We start from the raw sequence: 19,237 nt of genomic DNA on the forward strand, positions 1-19,237 counted from the left end.
CAAAAGGAAGCCACAGCAAACCTCTTCGTTCATCACACCCCAGAGTGCTGCATGGTTTAGAAGCACTTCTGATATGTAGCCTGGATTGAATGATGGCTTTCAGAGGAGAGATACATTGTGTTTATGAGAGTCACACAATGGGTGTGGTTTGAAGGGAAGGAAATAAATGTATGCAGACTTGGACATCTGCTTATTTAATCACATACCCAGCAGCAAGAGAAGTAACCAGTGAATGCCATCAGCGGGCCAAGAGCCTACATCTGCAGCAGCAGCAGCAGCCTCTGGGCCATAGACAGATGTCTACACCTCACAAGGTGTTGCCTCAGTCAGCATACACTGCAGGTTTGTCACATAGGCATGGAATGCTGCTGAGGAAGGAACCAGGTTTTGTCACACCCATACGGATCCACTCCTCTCCATTCGTCTGCAAACTGTTCGGACTTAAAAACAAACGCGCCTCCCTCTTTCATCCCCAACTCAGCTCAGCCAAACACAGCTGCGGGCTTGGGAATGAAGACAGTATGAGGAAGAGGAGTAAAAAAGGAGGGGGGGTAGTTTTGACACAGAGGTGGCAGGTTGCTGGCTACTGGAAAGGCCAGAACAGATGGGCTCCATCAGTCTGGAGCTACAATACACCTCAGGCGAGCTGCTGACTCTGCTGAATGATCTTCAACTTTAATCCACTGAAGAGTGAAACTCAGACAAAACCAGCAGGTACACAAATAGAGCCAACACACACAAAAGATTCTCAGTTGTCACTTTGTGACGAGACAAGGAACAAGAAAATCTGGGCTTTGAGAACACACCTATTCTCATTCAGCTATTCTTCATTGGTGTCATGTAAAGCCCCAAAGCACACAAGCGCACAAGCACACAGAAGTCATACAAGCTCATATAGTCACTGCAAATATCACATGATTGCTTTGAACATTGTAAAGAGAGATTTATCCTGTGTAATCATAAAACATTTACATAATATCTGAACAGAAGCCATGAGATTTCAGATCAGTTTGAAACACCTACATTTTTAGATTTGATTACTTTTCCACTTCTCAAACCAATGTATCAGCTCCTTTCAAATGAATACAAGCTGCATAAAATCACACAGGAATAGAAGCTACACGGGGTCAGGTAGCTTGACATAAAAACAAACAAACATTGTCCTCTATTTTTTAGATAATTGAGTGCAAATCTCACTTAACCAATGACCTAGTTAAAGTTAACAGCAGCACAGGGGAAAATTCTGGTTTCTTACCTCATCATCTAATCAGAGGGCGAGGATTGATCAGCAGCAGGAATTATTTCAGCATCCATATCCCATTTAGGTCAGAGACACATAGAAGAGGAACAAAAACACAGGATTGTCAACATGAGGTACATTAATGAGATTAAAAAAAAAACAGGAAAGTGCAGTGTAGATCCATAATGTGAATTCAATGCTGACAATATGCCTATTTACAGTTGATTGCTGTATATTTTGGGTCTGATCTTTCTGCAGTAATATCACATTGTTCATATTTTCCAGAGAGGGAGACCCTACTGCTTGTGTAGACATGTCCAAAAACAGGTTCTGTATGACGCACCAGTTACTTATACTCCACCTTGAGCTTCAAAGGTTACTTACAACATATTTTTAGACTAGTTGGGTATTTTTAAATATGTTTTAATATTTATTTAAGATGAGGCAGAAATGTGTCCATTTAGAGTTCAACACCAAGTTTCCACATTTACAATTTTACATCGCTTTTCACATTGTTATTTGGCAAATCTGTTGAAACCAAAAAGTTTAAGTTGTTCATTAAGACATGTTATTATTATTATTATCACACTTTACATACACAACACTATGACGAGCTTAATTTTGATCCAAAACTTCAAAGATTTTGAGCATCAACAGCCATAGTGTGCAAAAGTGTCAAAGTTCAAATGCTTCAGGATTGCATGACATTTAAGAAAAGCTGAGCAGGCTAAGTTCTTTTATCTTCTTTACAGATTACACATTTAGTAACTAATATTTCCATGCAGAACACCCTGCTGGCCTCTCAAGTAAATAGCCAAGAGTCAATGCTGGTTCAAACTATTAACGATCTTTGCTGTTACTTAATCTTTTAGAGTCAAATATTTGTCTTTACTTGTCTCGTGACACTTGCTGGCAGTGCTAAATATTGATTCACTACTTTAAACTCAGGACCATCGCTGGGAGTAATCGCTAAGACACAGGTCAGAGGACTGAAATGTCATTACAGCCTCTGTCATCATTTACATCCACTTCAGGAAGAGCAGAAATGTAACAGATGGAAGGCAGTGCTTTAGTACTCCCTGCATATAGAAAATATATATAATTTACAAGCTTAGCTGCATATTGCCGCTGCTCTTTAAAACAGAACTGGCATCACTGTGCATAACTCCAGATGCACTTTGAAACTATTGTGGTAGGATTACTAAGCAAACAAATGAACGGATGAATTAAACACTCTTGACCACAGCTCTCCAAAAATGTCTGCACATTTAGGTATGAAAACATCTCATTACATAGATCGTGGGAGCAACGTTAAATACCTCTGCTGTACTATAATAGCCAGTCGCTTGACTTGTTAATTTTTCCTGTGGTTCATCTTTTGACCTACATGCTGTGGTCTTGCTCCAGTGATGCTGTCAGCGCAGCCACAGACAGCAAGGATGTTAGCATCTCTCCTCAAGGCTTTCCCTGAGGAATGTTAGCCACTGCTGACTGTGCCACCCATCCACACATCCAACCACACTCGCTTTCCTACCGAAAGTCGTCTACTCTTTGTTTTTAATTGAGGCTGGGTTGAAGTTGGTAACATACAATAACAAATATGCTTCTTTATTACTTAAATGTGTTATGGTTATGGGCTTTGAAGAAAGACAATCTAGAGTCAAGGTCCACCTACAACTTAAAGGTCATTTTGGCTAAAAGTGGAATTTAATGAAAAACATGTCTTACATTTAACAATAATATTACAATATTAATATGAGTCAACTCTGCGGAATAACCCAAAGAGTCTTGGCAGAGATGTTACGGGTGATTGCGAGGGCTTTCAATCTCACATACAGGTTAAGAAAGCATGAAATTGCACCCCACACAGAAAAATAAATGCTAAATCATTTAACACAGCTTTGAACAGTTTGGTTTCTTATTTTCTACGAAAGGGTACTTTTATGGTTTCTTGGTAAACCAATGCAGCAATATAAAGTTTTATTCAGATCTTTTCTTGTAATTTAGTCATATAGCTACAAATAGCTTTAAGGGGAGAGAACACGAAGCAATTAAAGCTTCTACTAGAGATCAATTGACATAAGACTGCTTGTTAGTTTTGGTTTGAAATAAAATGTAATCAAACCATCTGCGTTGCACCATTACATATTATCATTATATGCGAAGGAAAACCACATAGAGATTCAGCACTATCTCGGTCCACTATCTACATGAGGGCTCTTTTCAACTCCTACTTTCTCCTCTCCATCTCTGTGTATAACACGCCCACCACTACATACACCACAGGGCAAGAGTTTCAATGTGCCAAATGTTTCAGTGCGACTGCAGCCTCCAGTGCTCCACATCATGAGACGGCTGTGACTGAAAATAAACGTATTTTCTTCTTTTCGGGGGAGCTCCGATGGGAACAGAGCTAACAGAGTTTTCAGACATGATAAGAAACAGGTGATCTGTCTGACACAGTCTGAAACATGAAACTACATCTCTTTGGTGCCACCAGACAGGCACTGAGTGTTAGGTTAGGTTGTTTTATCAGCTGATATCAGCTCCATTCACCAAGTACATGTGTAAGTACAAGAGATGTGGATCCAGTTGGAAGTTTGCTCGATGTATACACACAGCACAATAAACAGAAGGATTGAAATAATCATATGGAAAAAAATATTTTTTTAAAGAATCAACGATGACCACCGTCATGTTTGTAGCCTATCTGGTGTAAAGAAAAACATATGGACAGAGATTACGTTTTAATTGTAGTAAATGCATCTAGGCCTACACAGTATCATTTGTTAATGTAACCTGTTGTAGGTTAGGTTTTTTTGGTCAGTCGTGTTTATAGATCAAAAAGCACCTTGACACAACAAACTGAGCCAGAGCAGCTGGTTTTAGAGTAAATATCCAAACAGTGTGAAGGGGATCCAGCTAAGCTCCCGAGTCCATCAGTATAGCCTACAACTCTATCTTTTCGTGGTAGCTACAGAAATAGTTTAGTGTGGTGAGTCTTGGTACCACTCTTGCATAACTGCAGAATTACAGTGCGCTGCCGCCGTGTCCCGTGTGGAGCTCAGGCTGCAGGATTTTTTTTTAGGGATTTTCGTTGAGCAGCACGAAGTGTACCCTCTGTCCAGTCTTTTCTGCATCCATTTAAAAAAAAAATCAAACAGTCTTATCATCGACTAAAATTTGGGCAAACACTAACAGGTACCAGCAGAGTGACGTGTTTGTGTCTTTGAATGGTTTCGTGCTCGGAATAAAAAACACGATTTAGACTAAAGGTAAAGGTTTCTGTGTCTAGATGTAGTTTGGGACAAATGTGAGCATCCCTCAGGAATACAATACAACATCCAACATTCACAGTCAGGTATTAGCCTACTCACCGTGGTTGAACATTACGGACCGAAACCGGTTGTTGCTGGACGAATTTTCCATCTTTCAAAGTTTCCAGCGGCTGCGACCTCTTTTCTTCTTCTCCTTCTTTCTCTACTTCTTCTTCCTTCTCGGTATTTCCTTAATTTCCTCTCTCAGTCTCAACACAACTGCGGGGAAATGACAGTCTGTGTTGTGTTCAACCGGACAAACCCGTCCCCCTGCGAGTGTGTGTGTGTGTGTGTGTGTGTGTGTGTGTGACTGTTTGATAGCAACACACACTCACGCACACATCGCCAGCCCAGTGACGTCACGAGACGCAGCAGCAGCAGCAGCGGCGGAATGAAAACAATCGCACGTGGATGTGATGGGAGATGGGTCACGTGCTGCACCTGAAAGAAAAAAAAAAGCACTATTCCTGACGAAAACGAACAACCGTAATCAGGTTTGTGTATGCGTAAAGTAACAGAGTAGACAAATAGAAAAAAGGTATTTGAATGTTTAATTAATATCAGCAAACCCAAACACTCTACAATTTAAACAAAGTAGGCTATACATTGGTTTATAATTAGAGCTACAACAATACAAAAAAAACCCTTCAGCATAATGTAGTAGGCTAGCTCATGTGGGACTGTATATCCAAATCCATATTTTTTGTATTTACACTAGTAAGGGTTAAAACTATCCGAGTAAAGTCACTTTGTAACTTTGCACATTGCTCAAATGATGTACCTCTGAGAACAGTACTCAGTTTAACTAAAGTTTGTATCTACTTCATTACAATAAACCCTTTGGTTCTACTTAGATTTGGCTTTACAAATTGACTTAATTTAAAAAAAATTGTAGATGTTGCATATTTTCAAATTAAAACACATGATCAGTTGATAAACATATCGATGCATATGCAAGAAATCTCTAACTACATAAATGATCTGTTGCTCAACACTAATGTGTCTGCATTACTAATCAATACTATAGTAAGTTTTGACTTTCCGTGATGATGATTACTTTTATTAAATACCTCTGTACTTGTAATTTGATGTTTTGGGTGAAACACTTATGGAGTATTTCTACAGTGTTGCAGAGTGACTTTTAATTTAATTCATGATCTGGATTAGTTTTTTGCCACTGTTAATATGATTTATTTAGCTTTTTAAAAAATTGTAATTTAGGATTATGACTTTATTTGTTTAACCCGGAAGAGCAAATAGCGACATCTTGTGGTCAATTTGTTGGCAGAGAAATTCGCATTTCCTTCTCTTAACAGATTCGGAAAATACATTTGACACTTGAATATAGACTACTCATCTTCTCTGCTTATAGTGCTGTGCAGTTGTAGTGTGAACTCGGAGTGATGCATATGTTTGCACATATTATTGGAGCTGTCGTGTGATTCAATAGAAAGAAAAGGGATAACAGAAGGTGTTGTGGGTAGACCAAACCGCTTTTTTCCACTGAGATACAAATACATTGTAAGAGAGACATGGTCATTAATAAGTTAACTCTTCAGTGTGTTTAAGAAGCAACAGTTTTATTTTTAGCTGTGACAAAAGGAAAAACAGTCGCCTCCTCTACATGTTCACGATCAGGATTAAAGTGCAGAATTGTTTTCACAGCTTGTGTAAAAAAATTAAATAAGACAAAAAAAAAAAAAGAAATATAATATTAAAATATCAAAACTGACAATGGAGATCAGAAAAATATAAATATGGTACAGAACAAGACGAAATCTCATACAACACAGTATCAGCAATGATATTCAATCCACTTGAATCAGGTTTGCACTAATGATACGTTAAAAAAAGGAACTCAGTTCATGTTTTCGAGTCGTTGGCAAGGCTAGCTTACAACAAAGGCACAGCATTGTTCGGAGGTAAAGATCCTTTGTAAAGTAGTGCTGCGGCGACATTCTCAGTGATCATCAATGCTTCCTCACAGACACAATCGAACATGCTCAACATGGCTCAGACGGGAATTGAGACAAAAAGATGGCAAAGCCACTAGTGTGTGTGCAGTGCATGCCCATGGACAGACACATCAACCGGAGAGGAGGTGCTTATTTTACAGAAGCGCATTTTGTGTTATCAGCCTAAACATTGACAGGTTACATGCTCCAAGAGTCTTACTATTAAAGCTGCTCTCCTATAAAGCTGCTGAAATTACTGAATTATGTGGCGTTAGCTCCAGAAAAGTGCGGCCCTGAGCCAAAAGAGTTGTGATGAGGAGTTAGAGGTGGAAACAGGCCAGTTTACGTGATCTATTATCAGAAAGACCTGCAATGATCGCAGCCTCTTTGAGCATCGCATACAAAACCAAGCAGTCAGAAACAACACATCATTCACAAAGGACCAGTCTGTAGGCAGCGGGCAGAGCTGGGACAAAACATCCTCTGGGTAGTGAAGACCAGAGATATTTCAAGGTACTCATGTTGGTACTTGACTTTTGTTAAAGTTTGAAAATAGTAAGTATTTCCATTGATATGACTTTCCTCACAAAAAAAGGTTTGGTCAGGTTTCTGCCAAAACTGTATTTAAAATGTTGAAGTGTGCACAGAAATGCACCTCCATAATCAGAAGTGTTGCTATCAAGAGGATGCATTTCCCAGATCCCATTTATACAGTCGAAAGGCTCTATCAGTGTCTTGCATTCATATAACAACCTGAACTGACATAAGTTATTTCCTTATCACAAGTTAGCCCAAGAGAGGAAATTAACAAACATGGCTTCAACATGCCATTTAGTTAAATAGTGCAAATTAAAGTACTCAAATCTATACAAAAAGATTTCAGTGGATGTGTGAGTGTGTTTGTGTGTGTAAAAAAAAAAACATTTTTTTTCTCATTTCTGGCTTTCTTTGACTTTTTTTTGTCCTTCATCCTTTGTTTTGTTTTGTAAAATGACATAAAAAGAGGCAAAATCGCTCGTGTTAAAAACTGTGTAGACTTAGTACATCAAGCAGCTTGTGAAAACAACAGCAAGAAATTAAGAGCAATCAGATTTTTTAAGTCTAGGGACAGAAACGGTTTGCAAGAAGGTGCGAGAGAGAAAGTGAGTGGAAGAGATTATTCTTGAGGAGTGCACATATTTATGCACGCGGACAGGAGTTCAGACAGACACATACATATAGTGGAATATACAGCTCACATTTACATGTAAACAAACAGCGGGTCGCCCACTGGAGGAGAGACAAATACTTGGACAGACAGCCGACATGATGAGGCAGTACCTGATGACATAATATCCCCACACCTGAGCTACTGTACAGTACATGAGACACGAGTGAAAAAATGACTGTTTACTTTACGCCAGCACTAAACCAAAAATCCAGCCATGATTCATATTTAATAACAAACAAAAAAGTTGTTCTCAGGAGGGGTTGGGTTTTGACTGTATATGTATATAATCATTATTATTGTTTATTTTGATAAGGAAATGATAACATTCTTTTTTTAATGTATGAATTTCATTGGGTTAATAAGTCCTAATTAGTTTGCTCCCTGTCAGAATTGGCCTTGCCAGTTTAATGGCTGATTTTTAAGAGTAAATGGCACGTTTAGCTGTTTGGAACCTACAACATGGCAATTTTTTTTAATACATATGAACACCAGCATTGTTGTGTTTTATCACAGTAAACTCTTTCCATTAGTTAACAGCTCGACAACATGTTAAAGTGTTTGGAATCTTTCTAAGAACAAATTGATCAATCTCAAATTTCTCAAATTACATATAATCAGAGTTCGTCAAAATGATCAGATCTGTTTTGACAAATTTCATGTGATTAAATATTCCAAATTTACAAATAAATTGAATCTAGCATTCCTCAATGGACAGATGAAGACTGAAATCTTTTTGTAGGTGGAGCAAAATGACAAAATGTAACATTTACTGGGTTTGAATTCAGGGGAAGGGGATAATTTCTGGTGAAAAGATTTGGTTTTATCTCAATTGCTAAAAGCTCAGAACTTACCAAACTGGGGACAATATAAAAAGTAAAAGAAACAGCAAAAAAACATGTGGCCCTAATAATTGCAGTCAAACTTCAACTCGCGCCATAATTTTAAATTTACTGGTCAGCCAATAAAAATATGGAAACGTAGCATAGGTATATAAAATATGTCTTTACATTTACAATATTTAAAACATTTACAATGTGGCCTGCTATTTACAGTGGTATGTGTTTGAGTATGTATGCCAGGTCAATATGAACGAGTCTTGAAATTGGGAGACGACATACCAAATGTATGCAAAAGATGTGTACCTCATTGTTAAGTCAGTGCTACACAGTAAATGAGGGAGAGGGGCAGTGCCACAGACACGTGTGGGTGTAGCAGTTTGTGACCAAACGAGGTCAAAGCGACACGATGAACCAGGATTTGACCTGACAGCATTATTTACAGTCATGCACACTTCAGTGAGCTATTTAAAGCTTGAAAGGTTTGTTTGACTTGTACAAGTCAGTGGACAGCAAGTGGACCTTAAACAAACAGGCCCCTCTCCTTTGTATTTTTCATAAGATCAGTTTTGAAATCCTAACCAAAAGCAAAACCAAAGTCACACAGAAATACCTGCAAACGCATACGGCACTATGTACGCTGTAGAGGCCTAACGTGAGGAGGCTGAAAGGTTTGCTGTAAGCCTTGTTTTCTGATTAATCCACATGAATATACACACTACAGCTAGTATAGTAAATATCCATGAATGAAATAACCTCTAAGGTTAAATTCTACACGAGTCATGATTTGAAAGTTGGGGTTTGATTGCATATGACATGTTCCACTTGAGCTCTGGGTGCAGCAGAATCAAGCTACCGTAGTAAATCACTCTTGATTTGACTTTGAATAAGTGTGTGCATCGCGCACAAATGGCTCTTCAGACCCACACTTTCCCCCTGAGTCTACTTGTTACGCCTGAACCAGCCGACATCTGCAGCCTCTCCTTCAAACATGGAGGAGTGTTTACATTGCTCCTCCAGCCACTGAGACAGGAGATCGCCGCCCTATTTGTGGTTAACTCTTTAATTTTCCCACTCCTCCAGTTGCATTTGCCCCTACTCCGGCTGTTCGGGGTGGATGTGCAGGCTGTTTAAGGGACGCGTGTTGCTGTGGTTCTCCCAGAAGGCTTTGTGCAGCTGGTCCAGTTCAGACATCAGGGGTAGACCGATGTCCAAGTGCATCTTCAGATTCTCAAGCCACTCTTCCAGTTTGGAGAAAGCAGGCCTGAAGTTTGAGAGAGAAGACACTGAATTGAGTTTAAAATGTATTTTTACTTATTCATATCAAATCTAAAACACAACAAAGTCCTGATACATAGGATTTTCATACAGATAGTAGTGTGATCAGAATACGTTTTAAAGTAAGCAGTTGTAGTTCACCAAAAAGGCAGAGCTACTGAATGTAATATGTTAGTTCCCCCCCTGAAGTTAGGGGGCAGAAATGGTTATGTTGCGTGAACTGACCCTTAAAGAGGTCATATTATGCCCTTTTTGGGGTTCGTATATTTAATCTATGTTCCTACTTTTGTACATTCACAATAGCTAAAGTCTGAAAAAAGTGTCTGTTTTCATGTACTGCTCCTCCTTGCTCCCTCTCCGCTCTGAGTCCGTCAGCTGCACTCTGCTGAGCCCTCACTGTTAGACCCCACGTGGGCCAAGTCTGCTCTGATTGGTCTGCCGATCCGCTCTGTCGTTATTGGTCAGTTGCTCAGCACGCGTCTCGGAAATTTCAACATGAGCTGCAGGGCTTGCCACAACGAGCCAATGGACTTAGATCAGTGATCTCACACTGACAATGACGGGGGGCTAGAACTGAGCATTACATGCGGCTAATGCTACAGCTAACAGGAGGTCATAGGAGAAGCCGCGTTTCCGCAAACTTTGAATTTTTGCACATAGATGTGCCTAAACATGCACAGGACACTTGGAAAACACACTAAAGGGCATATAAAACCAGAAAAAGCATAATATGGGACCTTTAAATTAACTATTCAGTGTGCATTTATTGTAGATGTCTGACCGTTTGTCTGCATCAAGGTCGCAGCACACAGCCGCCATGGGGAAGAAGGCGGGGGGACAGTTTTGGGGACAGAAGTGCTCCAGGAAGCCAGACACATTAAGTCCAAAGTCCATCGCCCTGGGGAGGTAGTCCGGGTCTGCATTCACCCTGCCAATGATCTGGAAAGAAGAAAAACAAAAAAATAAAAGATCAAAAAGAGTAAGAGGAGTTATAGATAGAGCTGTCACATTTTTTTTTTTTAAAGAGAAGAAAATCCTGTGCCGATCTGCTGGAAACCAGTAAACCCTCCAAACTGAAGCTGGTCCTACCCAACAGACCACAACTACTGTTTGTGTGCCTGTCAGAAGCCACATGAAGACAACACTGCTTCTCTGCTCTCTAATCCCTTCTCTGTTCTCTGGCTAATGGCGTCCGTCTGGGGAAGTCATACGCCGAGTGTCTGAACTAAACTGTTGAGCCTTCTGAGGGTGGTGTGTGTGCCAGGCCCAAAGCTCACCACATCGTAACGCTGGAGTTTCATCTGGGAAAAGAAAAACTCTTTGGGTCTCTAAAAAGCCCTCCCAGAAATAAGGAACGTTGGAGAAAGCAGGAATTTTCCCTCATAAAATGAATGAGATGTTTTGCAAATATTAGAACGAGAAAACACCTTGTTCCTTAGAACGTTCAGTATTTAGCAGAAAACCTTTGAAATGCAAAGCAGAGCACAATAAAGAAGACCAAGCTTTGAAAAGGATTAAGATGCAGTTCTACACCTATGGAAATTATAATGTTGTCGTTCAACTTCTAGGATTTAATGAATATGAAAACTGCTGACTCGTCTAAGAGTCAGGAAGATGTGAAAGTGTTCAAAAGGTATTAAAGCAACAAGGAAAGAGACTTTTACAACTGAAGGGTAAGCATCATTTTAGGTTTAGAGTTTAGAAAGGAAGCCACTCACCTCGCAGAGCATGATCCCAAAGGAGAAGATGTCTACTCTCTCATCGTAGCTCTTCCCTGGGAAGGTAAAAAAGAGCAACATTTAGTTAGTTTTCTCATTTTAATGTCCCTTTTCAGCTAATTAATGTATGATGCAATATACAAGCACAATCAGTTGCACTAGAGTAACTTTAGTTCTGTGATATGAATAAATCATCTCAATCTTGTTGAAAAGAAGCAAACACAGAAGTGTCCCCCACAGAACATACCGTGTATCATCTCAGGAGCCATCCAGTAAGGGTTTCCGACCACGGTGTACCTCTTTCTGCGGTCAGGCTTCTTCAGCCCCGGCAGTTTACTCTGCAACAACTTCTCCTCATGCTTGTCGTCCACCATGAGCCGCGAGAGCCCAAAGTCTGCCACCACCACAGTGTTGTCCTTTAGGGAAAATGAAACATGTACCATTTTCAATGTCCTGCTGCATTGTTATGTGTGGCGAAAAAAACTGTTCGAAAAAGTGGCTCAGAGACACAAGTTTTAAGATTAAGAAATCTGTATTTTGTTGATGTTGTCATATGTGAGCTCTTCAGTACAAATCTTTTGTTTTTCATACGACACCAACTAGCAATGCTGTTTCTGTTTGACTAATGTAAGCCGAAGGTTTTTCCACTGCAAGCGACTTGAGTAGAGTGTGTTTTAAGAAGGCTTAGTGTGGTACAGCTACTAACAAAGCCCTCGTTTGTTTTAGTACTCTGAGCGCTGTAGCAAGTGACAGGTGTACTGTCTCATATCCTCAAAGAAAACATACACTTTATGCTTTGGTATGTCACAACACACACACACACACACACACACACACACACACACACACACACACACACACACACACACACACACACACACACACACACACACACACACACACACAGAAGTGTACAGGAATACATAAGCTCTTACCTCTCTGACCAGGCAGTTGTGTGAGTTGAGGTCCCGGTGGATTATGTTCATGGAATGCAGATATGTCTGAATGACAGATAGATAGACAGATAGGAGAGCATAGGAAGGACAGGAAAAATAAACAGAAAAATAGAAGCTTTTAGTGGTGATCTTTAAAGACATGGAAGAAGAACAGTGTTGCCTTGTTTCCTTGCACATGGCTGGTTTTGTAAATACAATAATCCATTCATGCAGGACATTCATCATTGTGCTCATACCATGGGAAACATTGCGAAGCAATGGTGTAATCCTGCAGGAATTCATTATGTCATTTTAACAGAAGGGGATGGAAATGATTGTTGACATTCTAACACAATGGATGTAGCTCATGAACATGACCCCTAGAGGGAGACAGCAGAGAAGATAACTGCTAAACCCATCAAGGAATTTCACTACATAAATTAGATTGAGGAGAAAGTGTTAAAAAATTTAATCTACACAACTACTTGTTTGTTTAAGTCACTGAACTCACCATGCCAGCAGCTATGTCCTTTGCAAAACTGACTCTCTGATTCCAGGGATAGTTGCCGTCCTGTGAGTAAAAAAAAAAAAAAAAAACCTTAAGCAAAATACAAGGTGCAATTGAAGACCATCTCCTCCATTATCAATAGGTCTATCCACATACATTATGAATAACAATCAGAAGTAGAAACATTTGTATTGTGCTGGTTTGAACTTCTCTCTCACCATCTTCTTGATGATTTCTCTCAGGGTGCCTCCCTTGATGTACTCTGCGATGAAGTTGAGTCTCTTGTCCTTGTAGAGGACTCCGATGAACTTGAGCACGTTGGGGTGTTCCAGACAACGCATGACCTTCACCTGATAAAAAACACAAAACAACAACAACAGATATTTATACTCACTTATCAAAGCTGCTCTGGATCTTTGCTGCTTTCCTTGTTTTTTAGAAGTACGCTTTTCTTTGAGCGGTCAATGTTAATGCTCCTCTTACTATTGGCCAAGTCCTGTAATATACTGAAGAAATTATAAATAGTTATATGTGGGCGTATGCTCTTTACAGTTAAGAAGGATACTACACTAATCAAGTTCTAATCTCTTGTGCTGTTTGGTTAAAATGCATAGGGAAAATACTATTTATGTAATGGGGTATAATTTTACTATTTATTATTTTTCTTTTTATTTATTATTTATAATAAATTATTATTTATTATTTATTTATTTATTTCTCTTTTATTTATTTAAAATATGTAAAGTAGAGTGTAGTTCACTCTTTTGGTGGATAAAAGCTATTTATTTGTTTGTTGTACTGAGACAGGTGTGTGTACCTGCCTATCCTGAAGGTGGCAGCAGAGAGCCATTTCTTAAATTTAATTATTACTTCAAATACTTTTGAATCCTTCAGCCAATTAAAACAGTGTTTTAAACGCCATATTTTGACTGATAAGTCTTCATCATTGATGTCACAGAGTTATAAAATAAGGATAAAGTTTTGTTTACTAAAGGTCTTAATGGTTTAAAGCTTTATGTGAAAACGTTCCTTTTCACATCCTGTTAAAGACAATTGTTTGATTAATTCCAAAACCAGGGTCTCAATCTTTTCATCTCGCCAAGAAAGCACACAAGATGAATTTTCCAAAATGTGGACTTACTCTTAACTTTCTGTTTAATTAATACTAAGCAGAGTATGTAAATGTGTACTTCTAATAAAACATACTGCCTGCTTAGTGTAGCACCTTCTTTCCCTAAAGGGTTTCGTCACAGCTTTACAGAAAGTAGGGTGTACAAGCATAGGCGGTTACAAGAAGCTCTACTCCTTATGATAACTCATAAAACATTTCCCTCCCTGAGGGTTGTATGGCTTCAAAGGAGGAGGAGGTCGGCCAGTATCACACACACACATTCATCTGAAATATTAGCCTTCAAATGAATATTCTTGAAATATTTGGTTATATTTTCTAAGCTTAATGTGGAGTATTAAAAGAGACCAGAAGAGTCACTAATATGAGAATAACAAACATCTGGTGGGAGTAATCACCAGGCTTCATTGTGGTTTGTTTTATAACCATCTCTTCCTACGAGGCTAAGAATTAGTACTGCTGTAACCTCATCGTAGATCTAATGCTCACACACTCCTTTCAATGGGAAAACATTTTCAGGACTTCAAACAACCCAATTAAGAAGGATGATTTAGTCTACGATATCAAATATCTAACAGGGGCATCAGAGGGTCAGGTCATTTTGAGGCGTACAGAAGTCTAAACTTTTGCGTCTGAGTCATTCTTTGTTATCTTTCCAACTTAAAGGAAGGAAAGGAGATAAAGCTTTGTGTGAGAGTCTCTGCTCATGAATAATTTGAGGGAAAGAACATTGTTAACACTCCCATTCGTCCTATTTCAAGTGTCATTTTATATGTTTCAGTTTCATTTATTCAGGTGAGAAAATTCATCCTTTTCATCCAATCATCCTGCCCTACATTCACACAGAGGAGCAGTTGATTAAACCCATAATGTTCACAGTCCAGACGGGAACAAGAGAAAAATATTTTCCTCTTGGTATAAATATTTTTTAAGCAGGTTTAGGGTGATTTCTACTCTAAATCTCACACATTGACCAGCAACTAATCTTCAGTTATATCTGAGAAGAAAATATGTGATCAAGGAAATGACTCGAGGTCATCACTGGAAATATTACACTCCGAAATGACGTAACATGTGGGATTGTCCATCAACACTCACCTCTTTAAGGAATGTTCTCTGAGTCTCATCATCAAAACGAATCAATTCTTTCATCACCATCACCTCTCCTGTCTCCTTGTGAGTAACCTGAAACAACACACAGAAGTGTACGAGGCTTTCATTCTCCTTTCTGGATGTCAGCATGAGAGAAGATTTATGTAATATAACAGAAGGAGCTACAGACAAAAAAAAAGTAACGTCTAGTCTCCCTATATTTCTATTTTTCTCAGTACTGCCATCATCTGGATGTATGTGGATCTATGCTGCATATTCACCTAACATGCTGATAAAAACCTAAGCTAACGGTGTCTAACCTTGATGGCCTGACCAAAGCAGCCCTTCCCAAGCACTTCTCCATGGATGAGGTCGGAAGGCCGGAAGATGCGGTGCGTCCGATTTGAGACCACTCTGAGTGACTCTGATCGATTGATGTCCTTCCTCTGGGAGATGGGGGACGCCGCATTGCTGGAGCCTGGTGACTTATCGATGCTGTAGCTTCGCCTGGAGGAGTAGAGGAAGAGAAGGGAGAGATAGAAAGGGAAGGGTTAGTGAAAAGGTTCAACTAAAAGGTGAGCAGAGTTTTTAATGAATGTTAAATTACATGTTTAATGACTGAAAAAAATCATCTTTATATAAGACCAATATAGCAGATGCTCAAAGGACGAAGGACCTCATAAATGCACAAAACCTCTTTATTGTGTTGCTCATCTGATTTACAACAGAACCTATAGACAGCAATTCATGTTTTGCAAATTAATACCTAATATTATCAGAGTGAAAATACTATAAACAGCTTCTTTTTGGAGTTTCTACTTCATTTCTGTGGTGAATGCACCGACACTGTGAAGAGAAAGAGGCTAAAATGACTTTCTCTTTTATTAAAATATCAATCCTTTAAGCTGTGACTACACATTTGAATAAGTTCAGTCAAACTAAATATAAAGTGCACGTAAGAAAAAAAAAATGTTGCCATGCAGGTTCAGAAAAAAAACAGTTGAACCTCCGTCACAGATATACATAATAGTGGTGGAAATATCCATCAAAAATGATCAAGGTCAGAAACTGCTGCTGCTAGAACCACCAGTACAGTTCTAAAAAAAAAAACTCTCCCTCCATATTTAAAAGACTTTGTCACCAGTCCTGTGTAAATGTCTTACGTGATGATGCGAGACTTCAGGTTACTGAGGTTGGGGGGCTGGGTGATGGGCAGGATGGGGCTGGGGACCTCAGACAGAGGAGTGGACAGGGGGCCGTCCACTTGCTCCTCCGCCGATGACGAGCCCCCCTCCTGACTGTGAGGGTCATGTTCGATGGTGAGCTGCAGCAGCCGGCTCGTCTCCTGGATCAGCAGGTCGATCTGAAGGAGTGAAGAAAGAAGTTTAAAGATACTTTGTTGATACTGTACCTCTAAGATATATTTTTTCCCTCTTTATTTCCGTCATGTATAGCAATTTATTTTTGCATTATAACAGTAAAGTCAGCTATTTCAGTAACAATGTGTAAGGGGGGTGTGCAGTGATTACCTCATCCAGAGGGACATTGTGAATGGGTGTCCCGTTGATCTCAAGGATCCTGTCTCCAACATGAATGGAGTTTTTCACATCTGGGCTGATGCAGTCGGTGTCCACTCTGAATAAAACAGAACAATAAGCAGAGAAAATTGTAAAGAAAACCTTTCTGAATATTTTTTTTTTTTTCATCATTTGGACACAGAGCTAAGATCTGATAAATTCTCAGCTCATTTGAATAACAGTGACTCAGATTTGCTCATTTCCTTTACCTTCCACTCTATTATAAGTTTTAAATGAATCTCATCCATCACCCTGTGTTCCATTTTAAATCCACCCTTCTTCATCTTTTGTCCTACACTACGCCGACCTCCCCTTGACTCAGTGTCATAGCTCCACATTCACACAATGAACAAACACATGGGACACAACGACTCACTGGGAGACTCTGACTGTGGGTCCGTGTTCAGGACTGTAGCCGTTGGTCGGGCTGAGCGGCTGGTCGATGGCCACAGAGAAACCTCGCCCTCTGCGTCCGTTGTTGCCTTCTGCCGTGGCCGGGATGGACACGAGTGTGACGGTGTGAGGGATCCGTGAGCATGGCGAGTCTGGCAGAGACACCGGGGTGACGATAGTCTGGTAGTAACAGTGACCGCTGCAGAGGGGGAGGAAGAGGAGAAAAAGATTTTTCAACATGACCCCTGATGGGTCAATTATGTTTCCTAGGTTTGTTTTACTTATCTAAATTGTGTATTTTATTTTATTTGAAACATGAAGAATGCTTTGAATGTGAATGACATACATGAAAGAAAAAACGAAATATTCAAACTAACACACCAGTGCTTTTAAATTAATATATACTATATATTTTTAATTTGCACATTTTCCGAGTCGTACTTGAGCCCACTGAATCAGATTTAATCTCTTAATTTATTTAATGAACCAAGACGTTCTCAGTGTCATCATTCACTCAGGGACAAAGGCTGCTCTGTGTCTCTGCAGTTTGTTTCACATTGAATCCTCTGTTTTTGAAGCCTGAGGCTTGTGACAGTCACACTAACACAATCCTGGAGCTTCACAAGTCAACAACAACCTGAACCTGAGACAAACTCAAACAGACGTGGTTTTTTTTCTCCATTTTTAATTGAGCCAACAAAACTTTTTGAGCATTTAATATAAATAATTTGTCACAGTCTTACAACAACTGCATAAATCTGCATAATGTGTTTGTCTTCCCGAATTTCCATTCACTGCAAATTCAGCAAAAAATGCTCAAAAGTTTTAAATACTAAGCTCCAGCATTTGTGATAAAACTGTTTTTGCTGTGACTGTGTGACAGGTGAGCTCCATTTTTTTCAAAATGTCAACTACTAGTCCTTTGAAGCCCAAAGCGCACAAATGTAAGATTTTGCCAATAACTGAAGCTTCAGCCTCTTGTTCATTTTTAGTGACTTCAAAGGGATTTCAGCCGGATTAGCTCTCTGCAGAAGAGGGGATTAGGAAAACTAACCACAAGACAGAAAAGTTTGGTAAATGTAGTGGGGAGCAGCACACCACAAACTGAACAAGCTTTGATTTCACAGTGTTAAAACAATATGCCATTATAAATCAAAGTCTGTCTTGCTTTTGACTGGTTGAAACATTTTGGTGTTAGTTTTGTTTTTTACATTAAGCTTGATGCTCACCAGTAGAGTTTTGATCTCTCCACCAGAGCGTATGTGTCTCCGTCACCGATGAATGCCCTGCAGTTAAGACAGGTGAAGCATTCTGGGTGATATTTCTGCTCTCCTGCGACCTGTCAGAGAAAAAACAAAGAAACAGTTAAGAGAAAAGTGACTTATGTGTTTTGGAACTAGGATGTCAAAGAGTGTTTCTTTTTTTCTTGGTCCACAGTGACTTCTGGTAGGAATTCACAGCAGTGGCGCAACAAGCAACATGAGGCTGTAAGGAGTGGTCTAAGAACTAGGGCGAGGTCTGGTCACTGAGGGTAATAGTGAAACCGGGAGATTAAATTTGCCGCTGCCAGATCCCCCTGCAGGGCTCAGGGTGGTTTACAAACAAGAGAGGAAATTGAGTTACGGAAAAAACAAACAGAGCCGGCAATGAGCAGATTCATCACAGTGGCAGATCTGAGGACGATGCTGCATGTGGAGGTTTCCAGTTCAGAACAAACAATGCTAGAGTGATCAAATGAATCACTTTCACTGCTGCTCATTAATACATGTTTGTCCTTGCCTGTTGTGACTCTGATCGACTGACAAATCAATAAAACAGCCCACGCTTTCACATATCAGTATTGACCCCTTTTAACTCCTTCAGGTAAATGTAAATGACCCACCCACTCCTGTTACTGATGACTTGTATGATTAAACATGAGCTTTCGTGTTAAGCACTAAAGGTTGAGTCCACCACAGTATTTTGTTGGTCTTTTCTTTTTGTGTGCTGAGTGGCAGAAAAATTTTGAGGTAATGGGCCCCCTGGCAGCCCCTCTCAACCGCAGTGATC

At 39.6% G+C, this 19,237-nt stretch overlaps 1 protein-coding gene across 3 annotated transcripts in view; it reads right to left on the reverse strand.

The window, feature by feature from the left end:
• Positions 1-6,116: 6,116 nt before the first annotated feature.
• The window catches only part of limk1a (LIM domain kinase 1a), a 43,999-nt gene continuing 30,878 nt past the window's right edge, over positions 6,117-19,237 (reverse strand). For all 3 annotated transcript variants that reach the window (XM_061046522.1, XM_061046523.1, XM_061046524.1), the window contains 13 exons: positions 18,418-18,527; positions 17,172-17,387; positions 16,748-16,853; positions 16,382-16,581; positions 15,539-15,725; positions 15,225-15,311; positions 13,216-13,347; positions 13,001-13,060; positions 12,490-12,555; positions 11,802-11,970; positions 11,555-11,610; positions 10,618-10,775; positions 6,117-9,822 (listed from right to left, as the gene is read on the reverse strand). In XM_061046522.1, the coding sequence (XP_060902505.1) occupies positions 9,654-9,822; positions 10,618-10,775; positions 11,555-11,610; positions 11,802-11,970; positions 12,490-12,555; positions 13,001-13,060; positions 13,216-13,347; positions 15,225-15,311; positions 15,539-15,725; positions 16,382-16,581; positions 16,748-16,853; positions 17,172-17,387; positions 18,418-18,527 (1,716 nt within the window). In that variant the 3' untranslated portion in view covers positions 6,117-9,653. The remainder of the gene's footprint in view (positions 9,823-10,617; positions 10,776-11,554; positions 11,611-11,801; positions 11,971-12,489; positions 12,556-13,000; positions 13,061-13,215; positions 13,348-15,224; positions 15,312-15,538; positions 15,726-16,381; positions 16,582-16,747; positions 16,854-17,171; positions 17,388-18,417; positions 18,528-19,237) is intronic.

The sequence above is a fragment of the Labrus mixtus genome, chromosome 9, assembly GCF_963584025.1.
Source record: "Labrus mixtus chromosome 9, fLabMix1.1, whole genome shotgun sequence".
Taxonomy (NCBI): domain Eukaryota; kingdom Metazoa; phylum Chordata; class Actinopteri; order Labriformes; family Labridae; genus Labrus; species Labrus mixtus.